At 40.1% G+C, this 22,599-nt stretch overlaps 2 protein-coding genes across 9 annotated transcripts in view; both read right to left on the bottom strand.

The window, feature by feature from the left end:
- Nucleotides 1-2,576: 2,576 nt before the first annotated feature.
- Nucleotides 2,577-22,599, bottom strand: part of LOC128449503 (receptor-type tyrosine-protein phosphatase C) — a 29,356-nt gene continuing 9,333 nt past the window's right edge. Inside the window, exons 1-16 of one of the 7 annotated variants that reach the window (XM_053432713.1) lie at nucleotides 13,914-14,249; nucleotides 11,940-11,960; nucleotides 10,092-10,199; nucleotides 9,845-9,874; nucleotides 9,201-9,476; nucleotides 8,853-9,098; nucleotides 8,651-8,761; nucleotides 8,156-8,323; nucleotides 7,902-8,045; nucleotides 7,326-7,466; nucleotides 6,877-7,082; nucleotides 6,727-6,787; nucleotides 6,491-6,599; nucleotides 4,789-5,170; nucleotides 4,259-4,420; nucleotides 2,577-3,067 (exon numbers count right to left, since the gene is read on the bottom strand). In XM_053432713.1, the coding sequence (XP_053288688.1) occupies nucleotides 4,310-4,420; nucleotides 4,789-5,170; nucleotides 6,491-6,599; nucleotides 6,727-6,787; nucleotides 6,877-7,082; nucleotides 7,326-7,466; nucleotides 7,902-8,045; nucleotides 8,156-8,323; nucleotides 8,651-8,761; nucleotides 8,853-9,098; nucleotides 9,201-9,476; nucleotides 9,845-9,874; nucleotides 10,092-10,199; nucleotides 11,940-11,960; nucleotides 13,914-13,977 (2,178 nt within the window). In that variant the 5' untranslated portion in view covers nucleotides 13,978-14,249 and the 3' untranslated portion in view covers nucleotides 2,577-3,067; nucleotides 4,259-4,309. Of the gene's footprint in view, nucleotides 3,068-4,258; nucleotides 4,421-4,788; nucleotides 5,171-6,490; nucleotides 6,600-6,726; nucleotides 6,788-6,876; nucleotides 7,083-7,325; nucleotides 7,467-7,901; nucleotides 8,046-8,155; nucleotides 8,324-8,650; nucleotides 8,762-8,852; nucleotides 9,099-9,200; nucleotides 9,477-9,844; nucleotides 9,875-10,091; nucleotides 10,200-11,939; nucleotides 11,961-13,913; nucleotides 14,250-22,599 lie in introns of those variants that run through there. The other 6 variants (XM_053432722.1, XM_053432731.1, XM_053432738.1 and 3 more) reach the window with 6 other exon arrangements.
- On the bottom strand, nucleotides 16,920-22,538 carry LOC128449543 (uncharacterized). Of its 2 annotated transcripts, none has more exons than XM_053432776.1 (9): nucleotides 22,358-22,538; nucleotides 22,156-22,266; nucleotides 21,611-21,826; nucleotides 21,348-21,500; nucleotides 20,655-20,804; nucleotides 19,848-19,956; nucleotides 18,966-19,112; nucleotides 18,394-18,555; nucleotides 16,920-17,387 (listed from the first exon to the last, which is right to left on the bottom strand). In XM_053432776.1, exons 1-9 carry the CDS (start codon nucleotides 22,491-22,493, stop codon nucleotides 17,369-17,371), a joined length of 1,203 nt encoding a protein of 400 aa, XP_053288751.1. In that variant the 5' UTR covers nucleotides 22,494-22,538; the 3' UTR covers nucleotides 16,920-17,368. The 2 variants fall into 2 exon arrangements, with proteins under 2 accessions (XP_053288751.1, XP_053288758.1); XM_053432783.1 differs by having other exon boundaries at nucleotides 18,394-18,540.

Here is a 22,599-nt window from a genome sequence, read left to right as displayed (position 1 = left end):
TCTCACGTCACATCTTCACTTGCTTTTGCTCAACTATGAAACTCTTCAGAATAATAATAAGAAAAGAGAGAAGTTTAGCTTGAATACAAGGGTTATTTTAGCTGTATTACACTTTTGGAAACATGCTTAGTAGCTGAAGTTTAACCGCAGTTATAGAGTCGACCGACGAGTCTACGAAACAAAGACGAGAACCTAGAGATCAACTCACATCAATTCTTTCTGTGGAAATAAGCTTGAACCCATTATAGGAACAGACAATGTTTCCAACAATGACCTCACATTTTTAGGACGATGGTCTAAATACGGATTTCCTCCTAAGACACTGAAACATATGATATTTGGTTATTTCCACTTCTGAGAGTATATTGTAGATTCTTCTAATCAGGAAGTGGCTCGTAGGCAAGCAGCATCATGTTCATTACTCTTTTATCTCCATGTTGCTTAATGTGTGTGTCCAAGTCAAACAACCCTGTACAGTCATGATTTTTAAAGTTGCCAGGCTCCCAAATCTGACCTAAGTGTAAATACTGGTACAGTAAAGTATTTAGAGATGAAACAACTTTATGGGTTTGTTCACCAGTGTCCTGTTTCTAAAGAGTTCATCATAAACATATATAATGTGATTTTAATCGTCAAATTTCAGTTATTTTCCACAGCTCAATGTGTCGACTAAATCAAAAATATAATCATCTGCCACAAGGTGAAAACTGTAGTGTTAGTATCATGATCTGTTATCAGTTTAATTTGCACGTATCGAGTGTTAACAGATTGTTAAACTCATACCACATTCCTCCCTTAAGTTTAGTGATTGTCTAAACTTAATGGAGGGAGATTAAACAACCAACAAACTTTTAAACAAACCAACAAACCAACACACAAATGGACAGGGGCGTAGCTTCCTCATTGGAGGTAAAAATCAAAGTATATGTAAATGTCAGCATCCAAAATAATGTTGATTGTTCTGGGCTCAGCAGGTTCACTGAGGTGAATCAAGGAGACACCACACCCTCAGTGTATGGTATTTAATAACATGAAGCCCAATGTACCTGCTGAGTGTGGTTTTCATCCTTTAGTCAAAGGGACCTTCTGCCAGGAGAGAGTTACAGTAGTGTAGGCGTGAGATGACCAGAGCCTGGACCAGAACCTACACCACCTTCTGAGATAGAAGGGGGCGTAATCTCCTGATATTGTACAGCATGAATCTACAGGACCGTGTTGTTGCAGTAATGTTGGCAGTAAGGGAGAGTTGGCTATCGAGTGTTACGCCCAGGTTCCTAGCCGTCAGAGTGGGGGTTAACACAGAGTTGTCAAAGTTAATAGTCAGGTCTTGTTTGGGAGAGTCTTTCCCTGGAAGGAAAGTAGTTCAGTCTTGTCAAGGTTGATCTTCAGGTGGTGTTGAGACATCCACTGAGAGTTGTCTGTAAGACAAGCAGAGATTCGTGCTGCTGCCTCGGTTTCTGATCGGAGAAAGGACAGGATTAGTTGGGTGTCATCAGCATAGCTATGGTAGGAAAAACCATGTGAGTGAATGACAGAGCCGAGAGAGTTGGTGTACAAAGAGAAAAGGAGAGGACCCTGGACAGAACCTTGAGGGTGCCCGGTAGTGAGAGGACAAGGTTCAGACACAGTGACTTATTTGTAGTTCATTTGTTGCAGTTGTCCGAACCAATGAACGGGAAGGACAAGAGCATGAAGCTGTTGCTGCACAGCAAGTCCACCTTCTCCAGGCTGCTGTCCATCAACATCAGCGTCCAGGCCATGAGCTACAACGGCTCCTCGGCCGGGAACATCCAGTCCGAGGTGAAGGAGGAGACCATGCAGCCTGGGGAAGGTGAATCTTCTTCTGGATCCTGGAAGTGTTTAAAAAAAAACTCTTACGTTTTCTTTGTGTGGATCAACTTTGAATCTTCTCCAGAACTGTCCGTCCCCATCCTGGTCCCGTTCTCGGCCTATCACAAGCTCATGGTGGAGTGTGACAGCATGAAGGTCACAGCCATGGTCAATGACAAATACAAGCCGGAGCAAGTCTACCTGGCGGAGAATGACATTGTGCTGACGGATCCTCCTTTCACCTTAACAGTCAGTGCATCAAAAAACCTTGTTGTTTCTGTAAATCATCTCAGACATGCAGGTTCTCTCGGGCGCATTCGAACAACATGTTAAAAAGTTCAAATCTGTGTGTTCCAGGTTTCCAGTACGACCAGACTGCAACAAGAAACCAGTGGAGTAGGAGAACCCGGCAGACGAGATGCTGACGGGATGCACACTGACTCTGTCTGGAAGTGGAGTTTTTAAAAAGGAGGAGGACTGCAGGTAGGTGTGTGTGTGTGTGTGTGTGTGTGTGTGTGTGTGTGTGTGTGTGTGTGTGTGTGTGCTTTTGTGTATGTGTGAGTGTGTGTGTGTGTGTGTGTGTGTGTGTGTGTAAAGTTGTTTTATATAAATGATCAAACATTGGCTTGAATCCTGCAGCTAATCTGTGATAAAATGATAAAGTAACAATAATCATCATCCGACGTAACTAAAGCACTAAATGACGACCTCGTTTATTTCTATTTACAGTGAAATCACAAAGAAAATTCCTGGAGCATTAAAAAAAAGCTTTATTTGTTTTCACGTGCTTCAATTATTAATCGACACAAAAATTCAGATTTCTCTATATATTATACATTTATTACTAATTTCAAATTTCTCTATATATCATCAGGACTAATAAAAATAAAAAATAAGATATGAAAAACAACAAAAGAACTTAATGTTGTCAAACGTTAAACTCGCAGCTGATGAAGCAAATGAAGCAAATGTAAAACCAACACATTTTAAAAGAGAGTTTTAATGATCGACTCAGCTTTAGTTGCCATATTGAAAGGTTTTCCAGTTTAATGCTGCTAATAAACGCTGCTGCTGTAAATGTAGAACTCCTCATGGTCCTCTGCGTCTCTCACAGGCTCCCGGACCTGGAACCAAAACAACAGGTCCGTATCAAAATCTTCTTTTATCCCTACAAGACGGGAAAGAAGACGATCACGGCCGTCTTCGACTGCTCCACCTTCAGGGACATCCAGACCACCTGCAAGATCGAGGTCAAAGAGTAACGTCTCAAACAGTGACCTTTATTAGAGAGATAACAAACCGCTGTGAACTTCACTCAGAACCAACGAGCTTTCTCGCAGATTCGCATCATCCACTTTTATATGATAAAGCCCGGTGATGGACCACTGCTTAAAAAAGAAGAACAACGAGAAAGATGCCAAACATACGACACATGAACATTTACATGTATCTGCTTAAATTCGTTGATTTCTTTTAAGGTCTGACTTGGATCCCAGCTGGTTTTTAAAGTCTGATCCTGAAACTAGATTCTCATCAGAATGTTTGAATTTGCTTGAACAAAGTTAATCAGTTGTTTTGTTCTTGAGGATAAATCTCCTGCAGGGATCTCCAGGTAACAGCGGCCTCTGCTGGACAGACTGAAGACATTTCATTCTATAAAATAGAAACTGAAAAACTGCTGCCCCCCGTCTCATGATGCGTTCAGGAAAACATGGTAGAAAAGGTTCTCAACTCAGGGGTAAAGCTTTTTACACTTATCGAAGATTTCAACAACACAACTGCTGGTGACCAAATGGTAAATGGTTTTGTATTTATATAGAGCTTTTCTAGTCTTGATGACCACTCAAAGCTCTTTACAGTACAGTTTTACATTCACCCATTCACACACACATTCATACAGTGTATCTATTCGCAGCACTTTGTTATTCCATTCGGGGTTCAGCATCTTGCCCAAGGACACTTCGGCATTCAGGTCAGACTGGGGATCGAGCAGCCGACCACTCTACCCCTCAGCCACAAAAATGAATAAATCATAAAACGTACAAGTGATAAACCCCATCTAGTCCTATATTCTAAAATGTGAACACATTGGGAAATGTTCATGTTTTTTGTGAGTTTCCACGGTGCTTTGCCACGGAGAGTTTTTATTTCTGTTGTTGAGGGTCAATAAAGATCTGAACTGAAAAGAGTGGAGTGAATGCTGTGTGAGATTATTGCTTTAGAAATTATTAAAAAGCAACAAACAGTAATACAACACTAAATTGCATAATCAGAAGTTGTACAGCTTATCTAAAGAAGCAGCTCTCAAATTACACAGGTGACACCTCCATTTTCGCCACTTTCAAATTTTCTGCAAATTTTGGTGGAATTTGAGCATGTTAAAGGCCTCAAAAAGCTTGATGTGTTTGTCTGTGCAGGACATACACACCTGCTGTCTTTACAGGGCTCGCAGTCATCCTCCCTCGCCCTGCTCTGAGCTTCAGTTTTCTCCTTCCTGAGTTTGCTCTGCTCGTGCTGCTCCCTCAGTCCAGGCACCGCTCCGTGACCCTGGACCGGCAGCATGAGGGCCGGGCGGCTGGATGAGGCAGAGCTTTGGTGCAGAGGAAGGAGAGAAGCCTATTTAGAAGAATAATTCTAATAAATTAAGAATAAAGCATTTCTATCCTCTCATATTTGAATGTTTTAGTCGACGCTCAATTCAGTTTGATATTCTCAAGGGTGAAATAAAATGAGCATGTCCCCTGATCTGTTTATGGGGGCTAACCTGAACAGTGTGAGGGAGGCTGCTTCAAGAATCATTCAAACTAAATCATGTCGTTGGGTATTTTACAATGAACGAACCACAAACTACTCCAGACACAGTAAAAACACTTTCAATATAACTTTCGATTCCTATTGAGTTTTGTAACTTATCATCAAAATAATGAACCTTAGATGTTGGATGTAAACTCTACCGACCTCAGTCATTTCCATCTGGCAGCCGACCTCTCTGCTCGCTGGGGCTGCCTTGCTGCCTCGAGACTTTTTTGTGTCTCGACCGAGAAGCTTCTGCAGCTCCTGAACATCTTTCTCTAAAACAGACAGCTTTTGTACAGTAGCCTCCTGCTCACTCGCTCCGAGATGCAGCGGACTGGTCTGCGTGGAGGGGAGTGGGCGGGTCGAGGTGAGGTTAGGGGGGGTTTCCTCTCCTGTGTCACCTGGTTTCTCCATCAGGCAGCAACTGTCCTGATTGGTTTTCTCTGAGGAAAGTGTCTCGTACACACATGCTGGGTTTTCAGGGTTCATCTCCTCCACCGAGTCAGGCGGTGGCACCTTCAAAAGACCCGATTTCCTTTTAGGGCTACAGAAAACAAATACTCGTGAGTTTCTTGAAGATCATCTTAAAATCATCTAAAATATATGCATATACATTTTTTATGTGTACATTCTTGGGAAAGGTTATAAATAACACTAAACAGTGCATGGGTTCTTTTCATTTTCAAATATATGCTATTATGGTGTGATAATGCAGCTGAAACATTTATTTCAGCTGCATTTATTTATAATAGAAAAATCTGTTACTTATTTTTTAAACAATTGCAAATTAACAGTATTTTCTGACCTAACATCTACATGAAGGTAAAAAGAAATGTCTAAATTCAGTTTAAAAACTGCTCCAGCTCTCAACTGCATTATTTTGACTTACAACACAACTATGTTATGAGGTATTTCAGTTTTTATTTGAAAATTAAATATCTATACTTACAATGGCTAAAAGGTGAGAAATCAACATTGTAAAATTAAGTGTACTTTTGAGAATTTTTCTTTGAAGATGGATGACACTTCCTCCCACTGCCAAAAAATGAAGCCTAAATATCCCAAATACATACGAGTTAGTTTAGATCTTAATACTTGTTGTGATGACATTCACCTACATTTTAAGTTCATCTGATGAAAGCTCTACGACAAGTAAAGCTTGTCGTAGAGCTTGGCCACTAAATCCTAAATGGCGGGCTTCCTGTTGCGTTTTTCATAATGCTCCTCGAGGCTTTTTTGTATGACTGGTCACAATACACCTATGTTAAAATTTTGGTGAAGATCTGTAGTGGGGAAACCTAGGGGCTGCGTTCCAGGTGGTGCTGTTTTTTAACACCCAAAATGTCCAAATACTCCAGAATACGTAAATTTTGCAAATTTTGGTATGTTTTGAGCATGTTAAAGCCCTCAAAAAGCAAATTAATTTACCTGAAAATTTCAAAGGGGCTTCACTGTCAGTGCTCGGGCATGTCATTTTGCAGACGCTTTTATCCAAAGCGACTTTAATTTTTAGTACACTCAACGTTTATGAGGGGCCATTTCAGTATCTTGCCAAGGACACTTCGGCATGCAGATGGGGAAGAGTGGGGATTGAACCGGCAACTTTCATGTTGGAGAACGCCCACTCTACCCCCTATGCCACACCGCCCCTCTGATGTGAAATACAGCGCAGAGTACCATTGATGTGTGAAGTGCCCTCAACTCAAATGCAGTGATTAAACTATTCCTGTAACGTAAATAAGTAGATATTTTCTTATCAGTTGAACAAAATCTACAGGTTTATTCATTTTAAATAAATAAAAACAAAAGCCTGAGGCAATCTGACAGGAACACTGATGTAAGATTTATGCAGATTCATTCTTACTGGTACTTCCCGCAGCTCAAGTCATAGATCTTGGAGACGACCATCAGCAGAGACACAAACGTGAGGAGAGTCAGGAAGAAGTAAAAAACAATTCCAGTTTTGTTCATATCTGTTAAATGAGATTGACGAAAAACAACATTAACATAATTCATAGAATTAGATGTGTAAAAAAAGAAATATCTGCTTTAACGAAGCAACAATATATAAATGGAGGCATTGATTGAAATGGAACATACATTCAGTAGAAATTTGCTCTGTGACGGGGTTGCTCTCAAACAGACTGTTGGCAGCAGTCACCTGGAAAGATGGAGAATCTTTCTGTCACTTATTAAAGCATTAGAAGAAAAGGAGTAAAACAGTGACGGTAAAAAGAAGGAGACTCAAACCTTCACAGTGTATTTCGTAGAGTACTCCAGGTTCTTGAATTCAAATTCACATGTTTCATCATTTCTTTCCACAGAGCTACCACCATGATGAAGTTGTGCTTTGAATACTCCCTCAGGTCCATTGAAGATTTGAGAATGATTGCAGGTGACAATGATCGTATTATGGTCTTTGACCTCCAGCTTCAGATTATCTATATCCTCTGGTACTGTAGGAAATTCAAGAAAAACGGTTACAACACTGTATGCGTCCTCCAAAAAAGTGATATTTCAACACTTAACAGTATATTGAAGTGAAATAGGGGACTTTTATTTATTTTGATGCAGATCCAGATCTGGTGATTTTAAATATGGTTTCTTAAGAAGTCTGTTGGTCAGGTATAAGTTCCACTGAGTGTTGTTCTAGTTGTGCTAAAAAAGGTTCATCTGGTTTCATTCTGTTTGTCACTGACCTCCAATCTCAGTTTTCTGTTTCACAGAAGAGGAGTTCCCGACTCGACGGTAGTTGTAGTAGGGTTGGACCCAGCAGGTGGAGACCCTGTATGGCTTCAGATCAGTAATGTTGCAGGTTCCTCCTGAAGGCTGATTGGAACCTGTGACACAGTTTCACAAGCTGTTAGTTTATGTTCTAGATAACAGATACAAAATTAAAGCAACATAAAACAGCACTTTGTTTTCTGCTTTTTTGGAGGGGGGGGGGGTCAAGGTCCCATTAAGTAAGAACATTTTTCACTAATCAGTTCATATCATCTATACAGCCCTGCAAGCTTCAACTATTTCAGTCAGACAACTCACGTTTGAAATGTGTTTCGCATTGGCAGAGCATAGTTAGTGTTTTTGTTTGTGTACATGAAACTGTACATAAAGATGGCCGCCACGACTCCACCTCCACCTGTTGTGCAAATCTGAAGTCAACATATCTGGGGGTGATCTAGATGATTTATATTCACTTTAAGGGAGCTGTTCAGAAGTGAAGAAAAGAATCAAGAAAGAATAAAAGCATGAGGGAAATAATCTATTTCACTTACTCCATACACGTTGGTATGAATCTCCACAGCGGCAGTGGAACAAAAGCTTCTGAATCACGTCTTTACATCTGTTAATGGTCGTGGTCCAAGTCAGCTGAGAGGATGTGTTGGTGGTGCTTGTATTTGTGAAGACTATTTTGAGATCTGCTGGGACAAGTGAGACATGTGGACCACAGACCTGAGAACTGACATCACAGTCATTCCCTCCTCAGTGTCTGAGGACAGAAGCTGTCGTCCAGTGAACGTCTACATACCACAGTCGATCCGGACTTTAACTTCAGTTGTGTTGTATACAGTGACATTGTTCTTGTCCTTGATGAGACCGATACACTTGTAGTCCATGAAAGGCTCCAGCTCAGACAGATTCTTAGCCTTATTGAATCCGTGAAGCTCTGGGTAGTAGCCTCGACGAGGATAGAAAACTTTAAGACACATTGATTATGTTATTAATCTTATTATTATACTATCATATAATAATTATAATGGGATAAATTCCATATTCATTCATGTAAATTCACTTGTAGGAAACCACTGTTTGATGTGTTCATCAAGGAGCTCAGACAATACATCATATTTATTTTCACACTCATTTTTTTTGCATTGATGTTTTCGTGAGTAATTAAGAATCTTGGAAAAATGCAGGTCACTTCAGTTTAAAGGGAAACTGGACATTAGTAAATTAATATCATCACCTCTTTCAACGTGAATCTATGTATAATGTTGCAGACACACAAAGACTTTCCACTTACTATGACAGGTGTAATCAATGGAGAGGTTGCAGTTTGGAGGTAATTTTGTTTCAAATTTTACAGGAAATTGTGTTGGAGCAGTTTGATTTATATTTTTGACATCTAAAAAATCTGTGGAAAAAGAAGAGCAGACATAAAACATGAGGAAATAAGTTCTAAAGGAAATGCATTTCAAAATAACAGTACAAACTGTTACGCATACCGCGAATTTTGATGTTTCTGTCGAGCTGAAAGGAAGTGCTGGTGCAGGTTTTCGAACTGAAGTTGAAAGTCATAATAGAGCAAATGTCATCAGAACCAGGTTTGAAACAGACGGTGTTGTTGCCACATTGCAGATCTGGGATCATATCTGGAGTCGTTTGTAAAGAGCTGATGTCCCATCCAGATTGGTAACAGACGGATTTGCTGCTGGTAGAGCTGCAGTTGGCCTCTTCAATGTCCTCTTTCACTGAAATACACAAGGGATTAACAAATATCTGCTTGTTTTACACACAGTACTATCTTTTAATTTGAAACATTAATTTAACCAACATAAATTCTTCTGACTCACTTATTGGATCTGTCATGTTATCATTTACAGTCATGCGTTCGCAGGGTGTTCGTCGGTCTTTATCGTCAAGTATCACATTAAACTCATATTTAGTGCAGGGCTTCAGCTGTTTGATTTTATGGGATGAACTTGGATTGGAATGAGGAGCTGAGAATCTTGCTGCAGTCTGTGGTTTCCCTTCTTCATGAATCATTATGGAGGTAGGAACAGGGTTAACTGCAGAGCTTGTGATGTCAATCTGGAGGCCAAACTTGATGGTTTTTACAGTGTAATTACCTGCAGACAAAATCAACAGAATTAAAATAAAACGGGTCATAGAAAAACACAGACACCAGATAATAACGCTTTACATACAATATAGCTAATAAAAAAATGAAATGTTAGTCAAGAACAGATTATAAGAAACATAAGAAAATGGTAAAATGACACTTAAAAGAAAAGGAAATTCAAAAGTAAACAGCAACATTATATGTAAAAAGATTCTTGATGAAGAAAATCTAAAAATATGTTTTAAGGTAATTGGTTCAGAACCAAATAAAAATCCAAATCTGGTGAATTTAAATGTGGTTCCATAAGCGAGGTGAGGTTCTAGTTATAACATAAAATGTTATGGAGAATATATGATTTCATGAGCTGATACTCACACTCTAGCGGCGGAGCTGTAGAGCGACGCACTTCAAGGAGAAAAGAGGAAAACAAATCATCACTACATGATCAATCAACATCTGTGAAATAACCAGTTTTCACTATGACAAAATGTCTTCAATCTCTGAGTCACTTGGAACAGATGCTACTCACAGTAACAAGTGCTGCTGTCACTGTCTGCTGTCTGGACTCACATTAATACACAATCTCATCACACTCTCACATGTTAAAAGAGAAAATTCCAACCTGGGGTGGTGTTATCCACTGTGGTGTTGAGCCAGTAGTCTTCAGGTGAGGTCAGGGGCGAAGGGCCTTTCGTGTGGTTGGTTGTAGGTGAGGCAGTGGGAGCATTGTCTGCAGGAAGGAGAGCACGATGGAGGTCACCTTCACTTGACTGCCAACAGTCTTACCTGATACGATGCTTAACTACGGTGGCTGAGATGTGTCAGACAAGCGTTTGAACGAATAACACAAACCTGCTGATAGTGTTGCTGCTTGAATATTAGAGTCCTGTCTATTTGAGGTGTGATGGTACAGGTGTGTTCTTCCTGTTTGGAGGCTCCAAGCACCTGGTGCCTAACACCTCAAGTAGCCAAGCATCTCATTTTTAACAGCCAATTATATGTTGTGTCTTTACAAACGACTGCTCGCTTTACCCACACAACTGTGACTTGACCTCTTCCAGTCACTGCTCAATTCATTGTCAACAATTGTTGTAGCTTCTTTATTTGTGTTTTGGCTTCTATATTTGTGTTGTGGCTTCTACTTACGTGTTGTGGCTTCTATATTTGTGTTGTGGCTTCTACATTCGTGTTGTGGCTTCTATATTTGTGTTGTGGCTTCGGGATTCGTGTTGTGGCTTCTACATTTGTGTTGTGACTTGTACTTACGTGTTGTTGCTTTTACATTTGTGTTGTGGCTTTTATATGTGTTGTGGCTTTTACATCTGTGCTGTGGCTTCTACTTTATTGTTGTGGCTTCCATATCCATGGTATGGCTTCTTTATTTGTGTTGTGGCTTATATATTCGTGTTGTGGCTTCTACATTTGTTTTGTGGCTTCGACATTCGTGTTGTGGCTTCGACATTCGTGATTTGCCTTCTTCATAAATGTTGTGGCCTCTACATTTGTGTTGTAGCATCCATATTCGTGTTGTGGCTTCTACATACGTGTTGTGGCTTCGACATTCGTGTTGTGGCTTCTTCATTTGTGTTGTGACTTCTACTTACGTGATGTGGCTTCTATATTCGTGTTGTGGCTTCTATATTTGTGTTGTGGCTTCTACATACGTGTTGTGGCTTCGACATTGCCAACAGTCTTACCTGATATGATGCTTAACTACGGTGGCTTAGATGTGTCACACAAGTGTTTGACCGAACAACACAAACCTGCTGAAAGTGTTGCTGCTTGAATATTAGAGTATTGTCTATTTGAGGTGTGATGGTACAGGTGTGTTCTTCCTGTTTGGAGGCTCCAAGCACCTGATGTCTAACACCTCAAGTAGCCAAGCATCTCATTTTTAACAGCCAATTATATGTTGTGTCTTTACAAACGACTGCTCGCTTTACCCACACAACTGTGACTTCACCTCTTCCAGTCACTGCTCAATTCATTGTCAACAATTGTTTTAGCTCTTTATTTGTGTTGTGGTTTCTTTATTTGTGTTGTGACTTCTTTATTTGTGTTGTGGCTTCAACTTACCTGTTATGACTTCTACATTTGTGTTGTTGCTTTTATATTTGTGTTGTGACTTTTACTTAGGTGTTGTGGCTTCTACATTCATTTTGTGGCTTCTATATTAGTTTTGTGGCTTCTACATTCGTGATTTGCCTTCTTCATAAATGTTGTGGCCTCTATATATGTGTTGTGGCTTCGACATTTGTGCTGTGGCTTCTATATTCGTGTTGTGGCTTTTACTTACATGTTGTGGCTTCGACATTCGTGTTTTGGCTTTTATATTTGTGTTGTGGCTTACTTGCTGTTTGCAATTAAATTCTGTTCACAGAATACATAAATAAAACGTTTCTCGATTTCTCGACTAATTACAGCACCATCTAAATTAATTTTATATATTAACTTGGGTTTTCTCACTCACCTGGTACAGTGGGCGTTTGACCTGGAATCACAGATTAGAAAAATTGTGTAAACTTTTGCGTTGCAGTTTTTTTATTTGTCATAATAGTGAAGCTGAATGTAGTGGAGAATATGTCAGATCAGGTTTTTTGAAGAAATCTTAATCTGAACTTTTTATTAAATCATTTTCTTCCCCTTGGTCAATAAATCTCTGGTGGGAACTATCAGGCCAAAAGAGCAAAGCCTCCATTTTCTTACTAAGTCGTGGGAAGCGGTGCTGTGCAACCTGGTTGCCACTTGCTCTCTCAGAAGACAAACCACCACTTCCTGCCTGACACTAAAACTTATTCACCCTAACTTACACCATTTGAACACATCACTCGCTTTTGTAGAATAACAAATTGATTTTTCTGTTACCCTTTTTTGAACAATTGATTGAGTGTAAAATGAAAGCAATGTAAAAAACTAGCTTGTGGTTTTAGAGACGATTTTGGCAACAATTCACAATTCCTGATTTATCAAACTAGACAGGCTCAGCATCTTCTTCCACCTTGGTATAAGTTAAAGTTGGTGAAGTGATCAAGCTGTGGATTCCTCTGTGTCAATGTCCTGGTATAAAAATAAATGCTCTGGTGTTTGTATTTTTTAGTTCTATTTGGATTATGGTTTTCATATTAACCATGACTAGTTCCTACCACAGCCCACATGTATTTTTTACATTTCATTTATTTACCGAGAACAGTTCAATGCTTTGTGAAGCTGTCTCACCACTGATGAGTAGCCGAACTCAGTAACTTCCCAAAGCATTGACCTACAGACAGGTTCATCATTCCTTCCCGGTGTAATTTTTTCACTATTTGCAGCGCGTTTCTGTATTAGCTTGTGTTGTGTCCTTCAAATTGATGAAGTTGTGTTTCTTAATTTGAAGTGCGTTGGGCTCTCTGGGCTTCCATACACCTGGACAGAAAAATAAGGCCACTAAAACTTCATCTTAATGACGTTTTTACGTTTCATTGTCAACCTCTTAACCAAAAGTGAAGCCTTCTCGTCTTTTGGGTTCTTTCTTTTTCTGTGTCTTCAGGGCAGCGTGTGAAACAAAGTTTAATCACAACCACAATCTGCTCTAATCGTGCAATGTGTCTAACATCTCTGACCGCACTTCTTCATTGTTAATGCCATCTCAGTCTGCTCTGCTCTGCCACCCACACACCCACCCACACACACATACACACGCGCACACACATGCTCACAAACACACACACAAACACATACACGCACGCACGCACACACACACACACACACACACACACACACACGCACACACACACACCCACACACACATACACAGGCACACACACACGCGCACAAACACACACACAAACACATACACGCACGCACGCACACACACACTCACACACACACACACACACGCACACAGTGCAGAAGGTTCCCACAGCTCTTAACCAAATTAAAGTGTTGTTTTAAGGAGACTTGTCTTATTAACATCAGTCTTTGATTGAAGCACAGCTGCTGCTTCTTTTTGCCAGAAGGGCTCAGGAACCTGTCACTTTCAGGCTCCTCACATCACAAACACACACCCTTGTTCTATTTCGTGTTCTTAGGTTTGGAAAGTTGAAGAAACGTGAAGTTGCACAAACTCAAAGACGTGAGGTACAGTATGTCTGTCATTCCTGTCCTCAGTTGTTTTATAGTTAGAGTGCTGACGTTTCAAAGAGAGAAGAAGCTGCTCAACTGACAGGTTCATGTCTGCAGCTCAGGCACGGAGGGTTTTCCAACATTACTCCTGAAGACGAGGACACTCTCAACAACCGAACTTCAAAAACAGTCAACATAGGAGATTAGAACACAAGACCTCATCGTGCTCAGTTCATTAGCTTGTTTTACGTCATTTACACATTTTTTCCCCTAGATTTTAATACTTTCTTGACACGTGCAAGGACTCAACGTTACTATTACATTACAGACGATAACTTACTTTTAGCCAAACCAATGATTCCAGCCCAGAGCAGCAGGATCTTGACACCACGGAGACCTGCCATATCCAGGAGTTAGGGTGTGTTCCTGCCACGACCACACAGAACAGTCCTAGAGGGGACCGACCGGCAGATCTCAAGACGCCTGATCAAAGCTTAATTCCAATTCTCAACACGACTCTAAGAGAGAAGTAAGTTCTCAACGTTGTCTTCTTCTATGATTCATATGTTTTTCTTACTTATCAGTTGCCTCTTCTTCCTATCCTTCTTCGTCTTGTTCCCCGAACCCTGAACCTCGCTTCTGGTTTCAAGTCGAGCGAGTGCAAGTCACATTGAAAAGAGGCTGCCTTCACCTTATCGCTAAGTGACAGGAAGCTTGACGTTAGGCTACGCCACCAAGAACAGGAAGTCTCACGTCACATCTTCACTTGCTTTTGCTCAACTATGAAACTCTTCAGAATAATAATAAGAAAAGAGAGAAGTTTAGCTTGAATACAAGGGTTATTTTAGCTGTATTACACTTTTGGAAACATGCTTAGTAGCTGAAGTTTAACCGCAGTTATAGAGTCGACCGACGAGTCTACGAAACAAAGACGAGAACCTAGAGATCAACTCACATCAATTCTTTCTGTGGAAATAAGCTTGAACCCATTATAGGAACAGACAATGTTTCCAACAATGACCTCACATTTTTAGGACGATGGTCTAAATACGGATTTCCTCCTAAGACACTGAAACATATGATATTTGGTTATTTCCACTTCTGAGAGTATATTGTAGATTCTTCTAATCAGGAAGTGGCTCGTAGGCAAGCAGCATCATGTTCATGAGATTCACACAAGGCCCTCATTACTCTTTTATCTCCATGTTGCTTAATGTGTGTGTCCAAGTCAAACAACCCTGTACAGTCATGATTTTTAAAGTTGCCAGGCTCCCAAATCTGACCTAAGTGTAAATACTGGTACAGTAAAGTATTTAGAGATCAAACAACTTTATGGGTTTGTTCACCAGTGTCCTGTTTCTAAAGAGTTCATCATAAACATCTATAATGTGATTTTAATCGTCAAATTTCAGTTATTTTCCACAGCTCAATGTGTCGACTAAATCAAAAATATAATCATCTGCCACAACGTGAAAACTGTAGTGTTAGTATCATAGTCTGTTATCAGTTTAATTTGCACGTATCGAGTGTTAACAGATTGTTAAACTCATACCACATTCCTCCCTTAAGTTTAGTGATTGTCTAAACTTAAGGGAGGGAGATTAAACAACCAACAAACTTTTAAACAAACCAACAAACCAACACACAAATGGACAGGGGCGTAGCTTCCTCATTGGAGGTAAAAATCAAAGTATATGTAAATGTCAGCATCCAAAATAATGTTGATTGTTCTGGGCTCAGCAGGTTCACTGAGGTGAATCAAGGAGACACCACACCCTCAGTGTATGGTATTTAATAACATGAAGCCCAATGTACCTGCTGAGTGTGGTTTTCATCCTTTAGTCAAAGGGACCTTCTGCCAGGAGAGAGTTACAGTAGTGTAGGCGTGAGATGACCAGAGCCTGGACCAGAACCTACACCACCTTCTGAAATAGAAGGGGGCGTAATCTCCTGATATTGTGCAGCATGAATCTACAGGACCGTGTTGTTGCAGTAATGTTGGCAGTAAGGGAGAGTTGGCTATCGAGTGTTACGCCCAGGTTCCTAGCCGTCAGAGTGGGGGTTAACACAGAGTTGTCAAAGTTAATAGTCAGGTCTTGTTTGGGAGAGTCTTTCCCTGGAAGGAAAGTAGTTCAGTCTTGTCAAGGTTGATCTTCAGGTGGTGTTGAGACATCCACTGAGAGTTGTCTGTAAGACAAGCAGAGATTCGTGCTGCTGCCTCGGTTTCTGATCGGAGAAAGGACAGGATTAGTTGGGTGTCATCAGCATAGCTATGGTAGGAAAAACCATGTGAGTGAATGACAGAGCCGAGAGAGTTGGTGTACAAAGAGAAGAGGAGAGGACCCTGGACAGAACCTTGAGGGACCCCGGTAGTGAGAGGACAAGGTTCAGACACAGTGACTTATTTGTAGTTCATTTGTTGCAGTTGTCCGAACCAATGAACGGGAAGGACAAGAGCATGAAGCTGTTGCTGCACAGCAAGTCCACCTTCTCCAGGCTGCTGTCCATCAACATCAGCGTCCAGGCCGGGAACATCCAGTCCGAGGTGAAGGAGGAGACCATGCAGCCTGGGGAAGGTGAATCTTCTTCTGGATCCTGGAAGTGTTTAAAAAAAAACTCTTACGTTTTCTTTGTGTGGATCAACTTTGAATCTCCTCCAGAACTGTCCGTCCCCATCCTGGTCCCGTTCTCGGCCTATCACAAGCTCATGGTGGAGTGTGACAGCATGAAGGTCACAGCCATGGTCAATGACAAATACAAGCCGGAGCAAGTCTACCTGGCGGAGAGTGACATTGTGCTGACGGATCCTCCTTTCACCTTAACAGTGAGTACATTAAAAACCTTGTTTCTATAAATCATCTCAGACATGCAGGTTCTGTCGGGCGCATTCGAACAACATGTTAAAAAGTTCAAATGTGTGTGTTCCAGGTTTCCAGTACGACCAGACTGCAACAAGAAACCAGTGGAGTATTGATTTTCAAGAACCCGGTAGACGAGACGCTGACGGGATGCACACTGACTCTGTCTGGAAGTGGAGTATTTAAAAAGGAGGAGGACTGCAAGTAGGTGTTTTTGTGTGTGTGTGTGTGTGTGTGTGTGTGTGTGTGTGTGTGTGTGTGTGTGTGTGTGTGTGTGTGTGTGTGTGTGTGTGTGTGTGTGTGTGTGTGTGTTATGTTGTTTTATATAAATGATCAAACATTGGCTTGAATCTTGCAGCTAATCTGTGATAAAATGATAAAATACCAATAATCATCATCAGACATAACTAAAGCACTAAATGACGACCTAATTTATTTCTATTTACAGTGAAATCACAGAGAAAATTCCTGGAGCATGAAAAAAAAAGCTTTATTTGTTTTCAAGTGCTTCAATTATTAATCGCAGAAAAAAATCTGATTTCTCTATATACTATACATCATTAGTAATTTCAAATTTTAATATATCATCAGGACTAATACAAATTAAAAATAAGATATAAAAAACAACAAAAGACGTTAATGTTGTCAAACGTTAAAATCGCAGTTGATGAAGCAAATGAAGCAAATGTAAAACCAGCACATTTTAAAAGAGAGTACTGATGATCGAATCTCAGCTTCAGTTGTAATATTGAAAGGTTTTCCAGTTTAATGCTGCTAATAAACGCTGCTGCTGTAAATGTAGAACTCCTCATGGTCCTCTGCGTCTCTCACAGGCTCCCGGACCTGGCACCAAAACAACAGTTCCGTATCAACATCTTCTTTTATCCCTACAAGACGGGAAAGAAGACGATCACGGCCGTCTTCGACTGCTCCACCTTCAGGGACATCCAGGCCACCTGCAAGATCGAGGTCAAAGAGTAACGTCTCAAACAGTGACCTTTATAAGAGAGATAACAAACCGCTGTGAACTTCACTCAGAACCAACGAGCTTTCTCGCAGCTTTGCATTATCCACTTTTATATGATAAAGCCCGGTGATGGACCACTGCTTAAAAAAGAAGAACAACGAGAAAGATGCCAAACATACGACACATGAACATTTACATGTATCTGCTTAAATTCGTTGATTTCTTTTAAGATCTGACTTGGATCCCAGCTGGTTTTTAAAGTCTGATCCTGAAACTAGATTATCATCAGAATGTTTGAATTTGCTTGAACAAAGTTATTCAGTTGTTTTGTTCTTGAGGATAAATCTCCTGCCGGGATCTCGAGGTAACAGCGGCCTCTGCTGGACAGACAGAAGACAAACTCTTCATTCTCTAAAATAGAAACCGAACTACTGCTGCTCCTCGTCTCATGATGCGTTCAGGAAAACATGGTAGAAAAGGTTCTCAACTCAGGGGTAAAGCTTTTTCTCTTATCGAAGATTTCAGGCCAAGTCAAGTCAACAACACAACTGCTGGTGACCAAATAAAATGAATACATCTTCAAACGCACAAGGGACATTCACTATCTTGTCCTATATTCTAAAATGTAAACACAATGGGAAAGGTTCATGTTTTTTATGTGTTTCCACGGTGCTTTGCCACAGAGAGTTTTTCTTTATATTGTTGAGGGTCAATAAAAATCTGAACTGAAAAGAGTTGATTGAATGCTGTGTCAGATTATTGCCTTAGAAATTATTAAAAAACAACAAACAGTAACACAACACTACATTGCATAATCAGTATGCACAGGTGACACCTACATTTTCACCACATTCTAATTTTCTGCAAATTTTTGTAACAATTTGAGCATGTCAAAGCAGCACTCAAAAAGCCAATTAATTTGCCTGAAAAATTTAAATAACTAGTGTGGCCTATGTAGTTAACAGTATTTCTTTGTCTGTGCAGAACATACACACCTGCTGTCTTTACAGGGCTCGCAGTCACCCTCCCTCGCCCTGCTCTGAGCTTCAGTTTTCTCCTTCCTGAGTTTGCTCTGCTCGTGCTGCTCCATCAGTCCAGGCACCGCTCCGTGACCCTGGACCGGCAGCATGAGGGCCGGGCGGCTGGATGAGGCAGAGCTTTGGTTCAGAGGAAGGAGAGAAGCCTATTTAGAAGAATAATTCTAATAAATTAAGAATAAAGCATTTTCTATCCTCTCATATGTAAATGTTTTGTTCGCACTAAATTCAGTTTGATATTCTTTAGGGGAAAATAAAATGAGCATGTCCCCTGATCTGTTATGGGGGCTAACCTGAACAGTGTGAGGGAGGCTGCTTCAAGAATCATTCAAACTAAATCATGTCGTTGGGTATTTTACAATGAACGAAGCACAAACTACTCCAGACACAGTAAAAACACTTCAAATTTATGAGACTTTCAATATAACTTTCGATTCCTATAGAGTTTTTTAACTGATCATCAAAATAATGAACCTAAGATGTTGGATGTAAACTCTGCTGACCTCAGCCGGGTCCATCTGGCAGCCTACCTCTCTGCTCGCTGGGGCTGCCTTGATGCCTCGAGACTTGTTTGTGTCTCGACGAGAAGCTTCCGCAGCTCCTGAACCTCTTTCTCTAAAGCAGACAGCTTTAGAGATTCCTGCCCTTTGTCACCTGGTTTCTCCATCCAGCAGCAACTGTTGGTCAAATATTTAAGGGGCTAATTGACTTAATAACCTAAAAAAGATTCTCAATACTTTTAAACAAGTGCAAATTAACAGTATTTTCTGACCTAACATCTACAAGGTTAAAAGAAACGTCTAAAATCATAGTTTAAAAACTGCTCCAGCTCTCAACTGCATTATCTTGACTGACAACACAACTATGTTATGAAGTATCTCAGTTTTTATTTGAAACTTAAATATATATATATACTTACAATGGCTAAAAGGTGGGAAATCAACATTGTGAAACTTAAAGGGTACTTTAGAATTTTTCTATAAAGATGGATGACACTTCCTTCCACTATCAAGAAATGGAGCCGAAATATCCCAAATACAAAAGCTGCCATCTTGTGCATTTGACGCCAGAGTCTGCGTATGGAGTCAGCTCCCATTGACACAAATAATAATAATCCTTACAATATCAAAAGGGCCTCACTGTCTGTCAGTGCCTGTCAGTGCTCGGCCCCTAATGAAGGTTTGAAAGATTAGATGATTTGAAATACAGAGCAGAGTACCAGTGATGTTCCTGTGTTAAGTGCCATCAATTCAAATGCAGTGATTACACTTTTCCTGTAACGTAAATGAGAAGATATTTTCTTATCAGTGGAACCAAATCTGCAGGTTAATTAATCTTAAATAAATAAAAACAAAACCCTGAGACAATCTGACAGAAACACAGATGTAAGATATATGCAGAATCATTCTCACTGGGACTTCCCGAGCTTCAAGTCATAGATCTTGTAGACGACGAGCAGCAGAGCTCCAGACGTGAGGAGGATGTGGAAGACGTGAAAAACAATTCCAGCTTTGTCATTATCTGTAAAATGAGATTGACGAAGAACAACATTAACATAATGCATAGAATGAGATGTGTAAAAAAAAAAGGAAATCTGTCCTTTAATGAAGCAACATGAGATAAATGGAGGCATTCATTGAAATGGAACATACATTTAGTATAAATATGCTTTGTGATGAGGTTTCTCTCAAATAGACGTTTTTTAACAGTGACAGAAAGATGGAGAATCTTTCTGTCACTTATTAAAGCATTAGAAGAAAAATCAGGAATAAAACAGTGACCGTAAAAATAAGGAGACTCAAACCTTCACTGTGTAGTTCGTAGAGTACTTCAGGTTCTTGAATTCAAATTCACACTTGGCCACATTTTTCTGCACAATGCTACTGCCATCAACAGGTTGTGCTTTGAATATTCCCTCACGTCCATGAAAGTTTTGAAAATATTTGCAGGTCACAATGATCGTATTATGGTCTTTAACCTCCAGGATACAACAAGTTATTTGTCCTCCAAAAAAGTAATATTTCAACACTTATTTACAGTATATTGAAGTGAAATAGGGGACTTATATTTATTTTGTTTCAGGTCCAAATAAGAATCCAGATCTGGTGAATTTAAATGTGGTTTCCTAAGAAGTCTGTTGGTCAGGTATTAGTTCCACTGAGTGTTGTTCTAGTTGTGCTACGAAAAGTTCAACTGGTTTCATTCTGTTTGTCACTGACCTCCAATCTTAGTTTTCAGTTTAACAGAAGAGGAGTTCTCGGATTCCCAGTCGTTGTAGTCGGGTTGGACCCAGCAGGTGTAGTCCGTGTCTGGCTGCAGATCAGTAATGTAGCAGGTTCCTCCTGAAGGCTTTTTGGAACCTGTGACACCTTTTCAGAAGATGTTAGTTTATGTTCTAGATAAAAGATACAAAATTATAGCAACATAAAACCGCACTTTTTCTCAGCTTTTTTGGGGGGTGTCAGACAACTCACGTTGTGACTCTTATCCCACTGATCATTTGGATCAGTGGGATAAGATAACATCTATAATGGCAGAAACAATCTTCGGAATATTTTACTTGACCTTTTACTATTCTGAGTTTTTTTGTTTTTGTCTGTGTCACATCTGTGTCACATCTGCTAACACGGAGAAGGCCAAGTTTATGAGCTATGATTGCAACCGGCCACCAGGGGGTGATAAAGATGATCTGTATTCACTTTAAGGGAGCTGATTCGTTGTTCATATTTCAGTCTATGATATAAACCTATAGCACGCATAAATGTTAGCGTGGAGCAATTTAAATGTTCGAAATGTCCACATTACATTTCTATACTTCAACGAATGAGTGAAACCATCTCCAGCATCTTCAGAAGTGAAGAAAAGAAACAAGGAAGAATAAAAGCATGAGGGAAGTAATCTATTTCACTTACACTTTACACGTTGGGCTGAATCTACACAGCTGCAGTGGAACGAAAGCTTCGGAAGATTCTGAATCACGTCTTTACATCTGTTACTGGTCGTGGTCCAAGTCAGCTGAGAGGATGTGTTGGTGGTGCTTGTATTTGTGAAGTCTATTTTGAGATCTGCTGGGACAAGTTAGACATGTGGAACACAGACCTGAGAACTGACATCTCAGTCATTCCCTCCCCAGTGTCTGAGGACAGAAGCTGTCGTCCAGTGAGCGTCTACATACCACAGTCGATCCGGACTTTAACTTCAGTTGTGTCGTATACGTTGACATTGTTCGTGTCCTTGATGAGACCGATACACTCGTAGTCCATGAAAGGCTCCAGCTCAGATAGATTCTTAGTCTCATTGAATCTGTCAATCCATCGGTGTGTAGGTCCACGATCATTTGCCTCATTGAATCTGTCAAACCATGGGTAGTAGTCTCGACGAGGATAGAAAACTTTAAGACATATTGATTATGTTATTAATCTTATTATTATTATACTATCATATAATAATTATAATGAGATTAATTCCATATTCATTCATGTAAATTCCCTTGTAGGAAACCACTGTTGGTTGCATTCATCAAAGAGTTCAGACAATACTTCATATTTATATTCACACTCATTTTTTAGCGTTGATGTTTTCGTGAGTAATTAAGAATCTTAGAAAAATGCAGGTCACTTCAGTTTAAAGTGAAACTGGACATTAGTAAATTAATATCATCACCTCTTTCAATGTAAATCTATATATAATGTTGCAGACACACGAAGACTTTCCACTTACTATGACAGGTGTAATCAATGGAGAGGTTGCAGTTTGGAGGTAATTTTGTTTCAAATTCTACAGGAAATTGTGTTGGAGCAGTTTGATTTATATTTTTGACATCTAAAAAATCTGTGGAAAAAGAAGAGCAGACATAAAACATGAGGAAATAAGTTCTAAAGGACATGCATTTCAAAATAACAGTACAAACTGTTACGCATACCGCGGGTGATGTGTCTGTTGAGCTGAATGGAAGTGTTGGTGCAGGATGTGAAGGTGAAAGTCATAATAGAGCAAATGTCATCAGAACCAGGTTTGAAACAGACGATGTTGTTGCCACATTGCAGATCTGGGATCATATCTGGGGTCGTTTGTAAAGAGCTGATGTCCCATCCAGTTCGGTAACACACAGTAAAGTAGCAGTTGGCATCTTCAATGTCCTCTTTCACTGAAATACACGAGGGA

This window comes from Pleuronectes platessa, chromosome 2 (genome assembly GCF_947347685.1).
Source record: "Pleuronectes platessa chromosome 2, fPlePla1.1, whole genome shotgun sequence".
In the NCBI taxonomy this organism is placed as follows: Eukaryota; Metazoa; Chordata; class Actinopteri; order Pleuronectiformes; family Pleuronectidae; genus Pleuronectes; species Pleuronectes platessa.
This window is presented reverse-complemented; position numbering and strand designations above follow the sequence as displayed.